The sequence below is a fragment of the Plectropomus leopardus genome, chromosome 19, assembly GCF_026936395.1.
Source record: "Plectropomus leopardus strain MGB_pleo_1.0 chromosome 19, ASM2693639v1, whole genome shotgun sequence".
Taxonomy (NCBI): domain Eukaryota; kingdom Metazoa; phylum Chordata; class Actinopteri; order Perciformes; family Serranidae; genus Plectropomus; species Plectropomus leopardus.
This window is the reverse complement of record NC_142194.1, coordinates 13,447,882-13,460,215: the sequence shown is the minus strand read 5'-3', so window position 1 is coordinate 13,460,215 and position 12,334 is coordinate 13,447,882. Positions and strand designations below refer to the sequence as shown.

General features: G+C 38.7%; 1 protein-coding gene across 1 annotated transcript in view; it reads right to left on the bottom strand.

Annotated features, from left to right (window-relative positions):
* LOC121958382 (zinc finger protein 385B-like) overlaps positions 1-10,270 on the bottom strand; it is an 83,391-nt gene extending 73,121 nt beyond the window's left edge. The window contains exon 1 of the mRNA XM_042507275.2: positions 10,080-10,270. Coding sequence (XP_042363209.2) covers positions 10,080-10,122 — 43 coding nt within the window. The 5' untranslated portion in view covers positions 10,123-10,270. The remainder of the gene's footprint in view (positions 1-10,079) is intronic.
* Positions 10,271-12,334: the final 2,064 nt, after the last annotated feature.

Sequence of the window (12,334 nt, the reverse complement as noted above, 5' to 3'; positions counted from 1 at the left end):
GTATTTCTGTGCTAGGTTTATTTTTTGGTATAAGGAGTATCTGAGGTGTTGTCTTAAATAGAGGGGGATAACATGGGACACCATCAGTGGTGTAGCAGATCAGAGATGGTCAAAGATGGTTCTATAATGGGGAGAAATTCCCTAAAATGAGCAAAAGCCTCTTCAATTCTGAATTGATTCAAAAAGCAAAAATCTAATTTTATGTTGACAAAACAAAAAAGGGATTTGGGGACATTTTCAGTTTTAGAATTTAACGATTAGTTTTGCAAGATGAACTATTTTGTGAAAACTTTGTGTGCTATAAAGTGCAGACGAAATGAAGTGCCAATTTCCAGGACTAGGAAAGTAGCCCACCAACCAACACAACTGCACCACCACTTTATACATTTTCAGACAATTCCTAAACTAAAAAATAGTACCTCCTTTTCTATTTACTAAAATAAGAATTGATTCTGAATTGAATAATGCCCCAAGATTTGGAATAAGAGCACAGTTTGAGATTCCCAAAGATTCCCAACCCTAAAAAGCTGATGAATTGTTTCTCTGACAGTTTTTTTCTTTAAACGTGGAAATACTGTAGTACTTGGAAAGTTAACTTTTTTGTTCAAACTTACAATTCTGTCTTAAAGACGCCTAAAGTTTTCAGTCTGCCGCAGAAAATTGATAAGCGGAGGTGATAAAGTAAGTCCCTAATATCCTGACGCATCATGTCTTGCGATCAAATTTTAAGTCAAAATCAAGATAAAAAGCATCAAAATCGTATAAGCCTACATAATACTCTTTCTGAGGAGTTTTTTCAGTGTCTCCTATAAAGGTCATGTTCTTTATGGTTATGTCAAAGTCATAAATCCTCCCTGTAGCACATACAGACAACAAATAATTACACACATATGTGGGCGTACACACCTTTATACTGAACACACACACGCACGCACACACACACACACACAAAGACAGACACTTTCCCACTGCTGCCTGCTGTGTTGAATCTGCACCTGCAATGCAGCCACAAGGGAATGGAGGGGTAATGGACCGTAGGAAATTCAGCTTCCCACACAGCCCTCAAGGTGTCTGCCCATCCCTCTGTCCAAATGACGGGGACTCAAAGAGCAACTATCCATCAGGGCTGTTGTGTATAAGGCAAAGTAGGCATCCAAATAGACTTTATTATTCCAAAGCATTTATGCGGTAAATGCAGGAAAAAAACTGACATACACTAGGGTTTGGTGATACCATCCAAATTACATATGGCAATGTCCACGGGAATGTGATGTGTTTAAAGAAGCCTCTTAAACAGTATGCCCTACTTCTTTGCTCTTTTACTTGGTTGTAATTAGGGAGCCTTGTGTTAAAATCTTGGCCAGATGAAAAATAGCCTCCTGGTTGATTCTGGCATTTTTACACAATGTGTATTTATTAATTTGCACTGTCCCTTCTTAAATAAACTAAACTAAGAAGCCTCATTTTGATGCAAAGATTTGTACATTACCAGGAATGTAGGAAAACATGGAGGTAAAAGCAGCGCTGTGATTATTTAAACGTGAAAGTACTGCAAAAATATTTTATCCCTAAAATCAATAAATGATTGTGATCTCAATATTCAACAAATAATCATGCCTGTGGGAGTGCAGGATTGACAAGACAAAGAGACTAATCGAGCAGGTTACTCTCACTTCGAAACAGCAACAACACATGCCAAAACAAGCTCCAGATCACCTGCCTTTAAACCCATGCCATCAAAAACACTCCCCAAGACTGCATTTCCCAGAATCCCCTTCTGTCAACTCTAAACTCTGCCCCTTAAAGAAGCAACAGTCTCTGGTGAATGTCTATAATGTGGGTCACCACATGACAATGATTTTGGCCATAATCAAGCAGCCCTTTGCTGATCAGTGACAGTGACTAATCTTCACGATAGCGGCAGCAAATTTGGTTGCTAAAAAGATGCCTCTTGGATGGTGCATACATTGGAATTGTTACGTTTTAAGCATGCAATTAATTAATGCTGCTGCAAACACGCACCCTGGTGTTGGTGTGGAAGCACAGACAGACAGGACTTTTAAATCACTATAGCGGACTCAGTGCTCGATGACTGACTGCCATCGGCCCAAATTAAATATGCAAAACAGCATTTTTGGTTGAGCTAACCTAACCACCAGCATTTTGGAAAAATACAGAGGTGGATAAATCATTAGATTCTGTAATATAATGTGTATATATGCACGATACTGGATTTTTTGTCGATATGCCTAATTTCAGGCATGACAGGAAGAAGCCCTTTTTTTACACCGAGGAGTTTTGTGTGTGAGACCGAGGAGAGACAGTGTCTGTGTGTGTTAAGTTTGTGCCTTGTCAGGATCAACAGTCCAGCAGCCACAAAAACACTTTTTCTGTTTCTCCAAACAGTAAGGCTGATGATTCGACCTCAGCACAGATGATTCACACTGTCGATGTAGTGATATACGAGCTGTGAAAACTACTTACAGTAGGTGTGATCAAACATTTAACTTATTGACAGAAAGCCTGCCTCTCTTCACTTTTCACTTTATTACAGCCAAGTATTGACTCGCCTGTGTTGTCATTACATGTATCCTATTGATCTTCTGTGGGCATTTTGATATTCTCGCAGCACCCTGAAGTATTGTTTTTCCACCCTCAGCTCCAGCTGACAGACATTTGTTAGGAGGGGGTCAGTGGAGAGTCGGAGAGGTGGCTTGACCCTGTCTTCACTTTTGAGCAGCCAAATAAAGATCACAGTTATCAGTCCAGAGGCAGGTTTAAGCCGCCGCTGTGTGAAGGAGACTGTCATCTGACTTGTAATGACACAAGCCGAGAGCCATTACATCTTTGATGGGAGACGTAAACTGAAATCCATTTCAGTGTGTGTGGGGTTAGGTGGGGGGGGGGGGTTGCGGAGAGCAATCTGTTTTGGGTCTGTTGTGATAAGGCTGCACATTTACTGCTTCCTCCGAGGGTGACCGTGGTTTGTAATTTCACCGACAGTCCGTTCAAAACCATCATTGATGCTAGATAGCATGTTTTTTTCCCAGATTAGCCACACAGAAAGAAGAAAGAGGGATTTTGTCTAAACATTTGTCGTCTTAATTGTCACTTTTTACGTGTTACTATCGGACATCTGCAGAGGAAATGTGTGCTGACAACACAGGCAGGGGGTGCAACAATACAATCCTGGGTAGAAAATGGCTGCTGTGGAGCACTCTGGTGAATTTGAGACCGGAGGGCTTTGGCTTTGACAGTGTTGATCATTTGCACCATTTTCTTACCTCTATTTTATATCAGTGTCCTTAGTATTTTGCCAATGTAAATATAAAGAAATATTCAATAGAACTGAAACAATTTTCGATTAACAGATATGACACATTTTATGGTTCCAGCTTCTGAAAAGCAAGAATTTTCTGTTTTTCCCTTTTTGTGAAATTAATAATTTTAAGAGACAAAATGCTTCATCAGTTAAGTGAAAATTAAAGAGATAATTCATGTAAAAAAAAAATCAATCAGTGCTTTTCACATAAATATATATACAAGCAAAGGCATAATACAACATATTATTTTTGTAAGTAGGGTGTTTTTTAAAGTCCCCAAGAAATAAAAAATACATTTCCCTGTATTAACCTGGTGTCCCTTTGCCAACTGATCATTTATCACTTAAAAATAAAAATCAGTAAAAAAAAATCAGTAGACGGGTACTTTTAAATTAAAATCCCTGTCTTTTCCCTTTCTTTAAAACCAGGTTAAAACAGTTTCAAATGTTTGATGACTCATCCAGGGGAGTCTAAAAACGTTGATTGACTAGCTAGCCAAAACAGTTATATAAAATCGCACTTCAGCGTTTGTGGGTTGTCTATGAGCACACAGAGCAATATGGAGAGAGATAGGAAGAGATTCGTGATTGGATATCAGTGTGCAAAACCTTAAATTTCATTTTCAAAATAATGTGGCGGAGGTGTACTTCATTCATCTCTTCCCCCGTCTTCCTCCTCACCTGCTCACATTACTGCCACTATCACTCATTAAGGTTGCAAAATGCAAAATGTGACTGAATAGTCAGAGTCTAGAGCTCTGCAAAAGCCCTGCTTTGTGTGTATATCTGCGAGAGGCAGAGAGCTGCAGGAGAGAGCAAGAGAACCAAAATGCCGGTGGCTTATAAAAACAATGTAACAATTTACACTCAATGTTTGGGATATAGTCATTTAATATATCACACCTGGAACAAGCCGCGATACCTCGAGTATATTCGATGTATCGCCCACCCCTACATCAAACAGACTGAGGTCACCATGGTGAGATGATGCTACTGGTGTACCGTCCTGACTGATTTAAGACCTGTGGTCTGAAATGCCACAGAGCAGGTGGTACACTCCATCTGCACCTTTAAGAGGCTGGAAACCTACTATAGGCAATATCTGTAGAAAAACAATTTACTGCATAAGAGGCAAATATCTCAAACATGATGAAATATTTCACATCCTTTGAGAAACCCAAAAGTCACACATCTACAGTGAAATATACCATCGTAAATTATTCTAACAAAAACTAAGCATGTTTTAATGTCACATATATTTTGAGAAAGAGAAAAGCAGCTTCAACTGCACAGGGTGTCGTGTAAGTGTTTTCACATTAAGCACGGTTGTTTTATAATGTGCCATGACGCTATTAGTCCCCTTTCCCTTTCTCTCTCATTACTAATGTCGATCTGTGCCCAAGTGCACATGAGTCCAATACATTAGGTGGCAGTATGCAAATTGCTGGTTTGTCATCTGCCAATACACACACACACTGTAAAGTATTGTAATTTTACAGCAGGATTTTAACATTTTTAATCTGTGGTTTATTGTTAATATACAAGAAAATTTGTTAAATTACACTTAAATGTTTTTTTTAAACAGAGCTGCAATGTATTCCTATATGTGACTATTCATGTGTGTAAAAGTTGCAATGTCAGTATTTATTTAGATAAAAATAATAGCTGTGTTGAAAAGTATATAAAAACTAAATAGTGCATAAAAACAAAGCCAACTGTAAGAACATTAAAAATACAATACAATAAAAAGCATCTCCGTCTCTGAGGTGTCCTATTTAATTTAGTTAGTGTTCTGTATTTAGGAGGCAGCACAGATGTGTGCCACTAACTGTGCTTAAACTTTAATTTTATTCAGACCTGTGACCTCCATGTTGTCTGCTCTCTTTAATTTGGCTTGCGTTATTTAGGAATTAAAGACAAGGTTATTGCAGAGACAAAATAAGAGGCTGTGTTTGATTTGACTTGACAGGGTATAAAAACAGTTTTAATTCCTGAGCACAGCATTTAATTATTCTTTTATTTCAAGCCTTGTATAGTATTCTAAACACATTATTCCTACAGGGACTTTGACAACATATTTTTATAATCTTTACATATTAAACTCTTTTATCTATATAATAAACTATTTTGTGTAATTATAATATGTTTTAAGTTAGCATGTAATTATGTGACAAAGTACAGCACAGATAATGGGATCGTCACACTTTATCCTATTGTCTCTTTATATCTGCTTTTTTATTTTTTTTATGTGGTTTCAGTACAATATTTTATGGTTTGTATAGTCCTGGTTTAATTGCATTTTATCTTGCAAACTATCCAGAGGCTCTTCAGATAAGGACACATCCAGCTGTAGTATTATATACTTATGGGATATCTCCTTAGTGTCTATTTAAAACAGAAAAAGAAAACAGCTCTAGGTAATTGACTTAAGGCCTTTGAGTGACGACACTTGCAGAAAAATTTGCAATACATCACACCAATCAAAAAAAGTAATATTCCTTACTCACACAAAAAAAGTGAGGGTGATTGTTCAATCCCTGCTGGACTTTATCAGCAGGAGCCATGAGTCCATTCACAGCAAAGGGCCTGAGCTCAAGCTGCTCCCGTCCCAATCTCGTTCCACATGATTATTCTCAATTTCACAGCCGATGGTTTTTACTGAGACAGACGGCAGCGGCCAAATGCCAAAGTGCAGAGCAGAGCGCTCTGAGGTGGTGGAGAAAGTTAGACAGGGAGAAATAAAGATAGGCTGGTCACTCAACTTGATCACCAGTGTTTGGGATAGAAGGTATAAGTGAATGTGACCTATTGCCTGGTGCAGGATGGCGAGGGATGCAGGACGCTGCTAGATCTCAGGTCCAACAGTACACGCCTGGCTTTATGTGAAGCTAAATGTTGTTGTTGCAGGTAGAAACAAGGATAAAGCAAAGAAAATCAAGTCTATTCTATATACACTGTCCTGCAGCTGAAACTAAGAAAATGCCATCCAAATCTGTGGGTCTGGAAGGCATGTTTTCTTCACTTTTTTTCTTTTTCTTCTTCTTTTTTTTTTATTTTAAACTTTTTGGCTTTCTATTCTAAAAAACATTTTGTTTTTTCTAAATATTATAATTTTCTTTTAAAATTGTTGGTTATTTCTTTAAAGAAAACATGCCTTCCAAACCTTTGGGCCCAACAAAATAAAAATCACCAAAGATGAAATCACAGCCAGAAACTGTAAAATCTTAAATTTTCATTGGATTTTCAAATTTCGTTTCTTGAACAAATTAAGTAGGAGGACCATTGCACGAATTTGTCCCAAGTCATTCAGGCTCAAGGAAAAATATGTGTAGCTTTGGGGAGGGTAAAAAAAAAAACAAAAAAACCCAAACAGCCACCCCTCTTCTCTGATAAATAAAGAAGAGTCCCTTATTTTGAAAGAAAAAAAGGCCACATAATGACAAGAACAGGGCAATGAAACAGCTATAAACAAAAAACAACCCTGTCTCACTCTACAGCAGGAAACCGCTTCAAAATTGAAGCTCAGTGATGCAAATTCACTGTACTTTAAAATAAAGTGTGTTTTTCACAAACTCAACATGATTCCATTCAGAATGGACCCACGTCCAACTTTTGGACCGTGATCCACCAGTTGAAAACCACTACACTAGAGCAACAAATCTGTAGCTGAAAACATCCCCCACAATTTGTATATTCTTGACTATGGATGTCAACAGTTAACCATTAATTTCCTAATAAACAAGAATATGTTTGACTATTTACACATATAAGTCTATGAGATTTCAATTTAATTTACTGCACTGTGCACCAACCGGGACTGATCGGAGACTTTGTTTCAACTAGATCCCACCCAACTCTGGTGGTACACAGAGCTAAAGCAAGCGAATTAGTGAAGACAATAGGTGCATGCTTTTGTTATTGCTGCTAGCCGGCTGTCTGTCAAAGAAAAATTTTCAAAGACAAGACAATTATATCACAAAACATTAAAATTTCACCACCTTTTCATGGATAACTTTAAAACGCAGCACTAAAGCTCACTGAGTCAATGGAGTGTCGGTCTAAAAGGAAAGGCTTGTCTTGAATTTCACGTCATTTTCCAGTTTTACACCTTAAAAATTAACTGGTTAGTTGCAAGTTAATGGGTGTTGGACTATCAAAAGTCAAACTAACTAAAACTGACATCCCTACTCATAAGATTTACTTCTTCAGGAGGTGCAAAAGAAAAGCGTACAGCGAGGCGGGAGAAGTCAGAGTATATATTTTTCACAGGTACTGCAGGTAAGGTTGGCTCTTTTTTTTTTGCCCACAAAGTACTGGTGGCCTTGCACCACAATTTCAAAACCTTTCTGGTCATTTAGTCCTGGTCTTGTGAAACTGCCTTTTTTATGGTTCCTTTTGCCAAAATTGCCTTTTTGAAGACTTGAGATGTGCTCAGACTGCCACTTCCTTTAAAAGCAGCCTCACAACAACTGCAGTTCAGTTATACTGTAGCTGTTACCAGTCTGCTTTCTTAACATGTTTAATTTAACGTGTGTATTTAACATAATAAGGCACAAAGTGAGTTTATCTTGCACATGTTGGCTTTGTCTTATGTTAGGAAGCTCATTTCTTCATACTGCCTGGAGGGTGAGCCTGGCCCAGCTGTGTACACACCTAAAAGCCCAACAGAATCACACAAGGTGCGACAAAAACGCTATGAACTCTCCCAGCCTCACACAGGAGGAGTGCTAGTGAAAATTACAGCATCTCTCCGGAGAGTGGGCAGTAGGAGGTGCGGGATTTGATGAATCAAGGACCTTTTGTTCACTGCGAAAATGACTGCTTGCATGCAGTTGGAAAGAACATCTCTTCAGCGATGCGGCGGTGCTTGGCAGGCAGGCGGGCGTCATTTGGAGCCATTTAGGTTTGAAGCTGACGCAGAGGGGGACGGAGGAGAGCAAGGTCATTTAAAGAGGATGCAGAAGATGATGTGGCCAGTGCTGGGTGTTTAAGTGGGTCTACCCTGCTTGAATTGAGTAGTCGCAGAGTATGCCATGGCAACACTCACAGTGATGACAGTGTGAGACACACAGGAAGAAACACAACTGGATTGAAATATGACCAGCAAGGTTGAAACATGAGGTGTTTCAACAAAGTCAATGATGTATTTGAGACTATAAGTTGATTAGAAAATGAATCAGCAACTACTTTAATATTCGAATAAGCACTTAAATCATTATTTTTTTCTGCAAAATGCCAAATATTGTCTCTAAAATGTAAATAAAGGAACAGTATTTAAGATTTAGGGGAATTCAGTAGCATCTATGGGTGTGGATTGCTGAATGCAACCAGTCGAAACTTCTCCCAATCAGACTTCCTTCAGTGTTAATTGTTCGGAAGGTTTTTACCAGGGGCCAAAATTATCCACAGAGGTCCCTTCCTTTTACAAAACAAACAAAACCGGTGATTTAAACATGTAAAAACACTGAATAGGAGTTTCACGTTTCAAAAAAAATTGTGTTTTTTCAGCGCTATCTTTGGCTGTTGCAAAAACATGAAAATGCAAATAATCCCCTGTAGAGTCAGTGCTTGCTTTGTCTGTTCTGGGCTTCTGTAGAAACATGATGCAGTGCAACAATAGGCGAGGAACCGCTCCCTATGTCGATATAAACAGCTCATTCTATTAGAAAAACACAACAATACTTATTTTCAGGTGATTATACACTAAAGGAGACATGTTATTCAATTTCTGCCAATATACCCCCTAAAATCCTACACCCTGGACCTTTAAATACGCTTCATAAAAGTTTGTATCGTCTCTATCACGTTTACACTTTAAGTCAGCTAAGATATGGATGATAATCTTATTAGAAAAACATGAATCTGTCTGTTAAGATCAACTTCAAAGCGCTATGTGATAAATAACCACCAATCACTGAGTTCACCTTTTTTCTTCTTGGGTTGACATTACGGACCTATTTGCATTTTTGCACATAACATAACACACTATTAATGAGCAACATGCTCTAGAATGATCTAGTCGTTTGCAAAAAAAAAAGTTTTAAAAGGACTACGAATATTCTCAAAAGAGCCAAGATGACACTGCTTCACAAGAGATAATAGAAACATTGAAAACAAACCAGCAAATAGGAAGACGGGGAAATGTTAATATGGACACAAATTCTGCATTTTCTTGTTGGTGCCTACATTTAAAATCTCTGATTTCAAACTTCTTGAACATACTTAGACCAGATGACACACAAAAGCAACTGCACAAACACAAAGGCTACAGTATGGGAAAATGGGGACACATCATTTCCATCAACAGGAGGACCTCAGCTGTCCACAAATCAGGATTTAAAAGAACCCCACTAAAATAACGTTATGTTTGTGCCTCTGAACACTTACCGCTTTAGAAAATGTAAACTATTTCTAAGTAAATAAAATAAACGTTGCTGGAAACTTGATTTAAACTAAGAAAGTAGCTACAGCTGTCACAAGACAAGTATCGGTGGAGGAAGGAAATATTGTGTTGATGTTAGAAAAGTAAGACACTACAGAGACACTGTTGTCCTTGTGTAGCGTTGCAAACAAAGCTAATATCCTGTTTTTGACAGCTTTAGCCAAAAAATGCATTTGACCTCATGACACAGAGAAGCGTTTGCAAACATTTCTAGAAACATTTAGTCGACACACGAGAGCACTCCGCACGTTTCTAAAACGCCAAGCAAACAGAGAAAACAGCTTCGACACGTGCACATTAAAACCGTTTTCCTACCTGTGTAAGACGGTTTCACGGCTCCTCCGTTGTTGCTGTCCATTTCCAGTTTTCACAGATTGCAGCGCGAGCTCAGCTGCAGGCGTTTCAGTCCCGCGAGCAAGTCAAGAAAAGATAAACCACGCGGACAATGTGCGCGCGCTGTGCCACTGCCGCCTGCGCGACTGAGATACCAAATCGCTGCGCGCGAGGATGAGAGAGGGGGAGAGGATAAATGAAATCAGTCGGTGTAAGTAAACAGAGCTGAAGCAAAGGTAGCACAGTATGAAATGTAAAGAACAAAAAAGAGTGAGAGAGATGGACAGTATTTTATTTAAATGTATTAATTAAATTACTTTTAAGAAGCCTAAGCTATTTTGTGATTTGCATTTTGCAGGACAGAAAACCAATAAGATGGAATGTTTAACAAAAATACTTAGAGAGCTTGTATCCTTGTATGTGGATTACTTAAAATACAAAGGGTATAGAATTAGTGTATCACCATGGCCTAAATGTTCAGCTCCTCTGTTGCATTTCAATTGGCTGCTCACTCAGTCACTCAGTTGTAGCTTTGACTGACAGAAACCTCCCAGGATACACCCCTGCATTTGGATCCTCCACCTCCAAGGTATCCTGATTGGCCACTTCAGTGATGTGGGAAATTAGCAGGGCTCATCTTTAAGGTCAGACCTATAGGGAGGCCACTAAATACCTAAAATGTACAGCCTGGTGTCACTTCCAGGTCATCAAAAAATGCTGTGGCCCTCAGCCACCATCCTGTCATATAAGGATTCAAAATGCACGCTTTAGTGCCTTTTTGAGCCACACCCAGATTTCAAAAAACTCGTAAACTCAACGTAAACCCATCCATATCATTATTGGATGTTCAGAGACAATGATGAAGTGTAAAGTGTGCAAAGTGCATGGCAAAATTATAATATTCATAATAATTATCATTGTTGTTATTATTATTGTTGTTGTTGTTATCATTATTATTTTTTTTTTAATTCAACATAACTGATGAAAATCAATTATGAATAACAAACAGTAAAGGAATACAGTACTAGTAGTAATACAGTAGTATAATATAGTAGTAGTAGTAGTTTTGATTTTTGCCCGGGTGGCCTTTTCAATTTCTCTTACTCATTTCCCTTATGTGAAATTTTTTGAATGTCAGAGATAAATAAATAAAATATTTGTAATTTGTAGCCCCCATCTGGGTTATGTCGCTAAAAGGAAGCTCTGCCATTAGATGGATGGATCCAACAAACACAGGACTTTCACCCAGGAAACCAGTGTTATTGTCTCATGCATGTTAGTCATGTGAGTTGACTGACGTGACTAATGTCAACCATGATTTTTTTCCTAACCTTAATCAAGTAGATTAGTTGCCTGAACATAATGGCCATCCAATGAAAGTATTACTCAATGGGCCTACCAGGCACATGCCCAGGCCCCAAAGCATAAGGGAAATTTAAAATTTTCCATTTTCTGCTGTCCTAAAAGCTAGAGCTTTAAGTGTAAAGATAGCTATTCTATTTATTTAAAATTCTGTCCAGTGAAAGCACAGTTTATTATGACACCACTCAATGTCTTGAACACCTACTGGCATTTTTACAGCCTTGTAACAATGCTAATGTCTATCCCAATGTCTATTAAAAACTTACTACAACACAAGAGCCACCTACAACACAAGTGTAAGATAAATTGGCGGAGAGGCCAAAGGAACATGTTGTTTCACTCTGACATGTCAAATCCTCTCCAACGTTGGGTCCTGTTGGTTTGCTTGGGGGGGTCTATCAGCAGCCATCACTCCCCACTCTCACCCCGTTTAGAGCCCCTCATTAACATTGTTGAGCTATGTTCAAAAGCAGATGCCTGCAGATGAGCTCAGGAGTACAGTGACACAAGCACATGCCTGAATTTGCTGTGGTAGTGTGCGTCTGGGTCAGCTGTCAGCCGAACAATGATGGATGCTCGGTGGAAACATACTTGGAGTTTGAGCTATGTCCTTCTCATTGAAGTCCTCTGGCACCCTGCTTGACCCCTGCCACAAGCAACCACCCTAAAAATAAAGGTGCACATGTGCTTGTGCACGCATACAAGCAGAGACGAGGGTGTAAGATATCACAGCTCATCAAGTGACGTCTCTGCTTGTGCGTGTGGATACAATAGAAAACAACACACAAACATAGTTTAAACTGGAGGCTCCCACAATAGTAGAACCAGCCTTCTATTGTTAAAGGAATGGTTCACTGTTGTTTCATTACCATCAG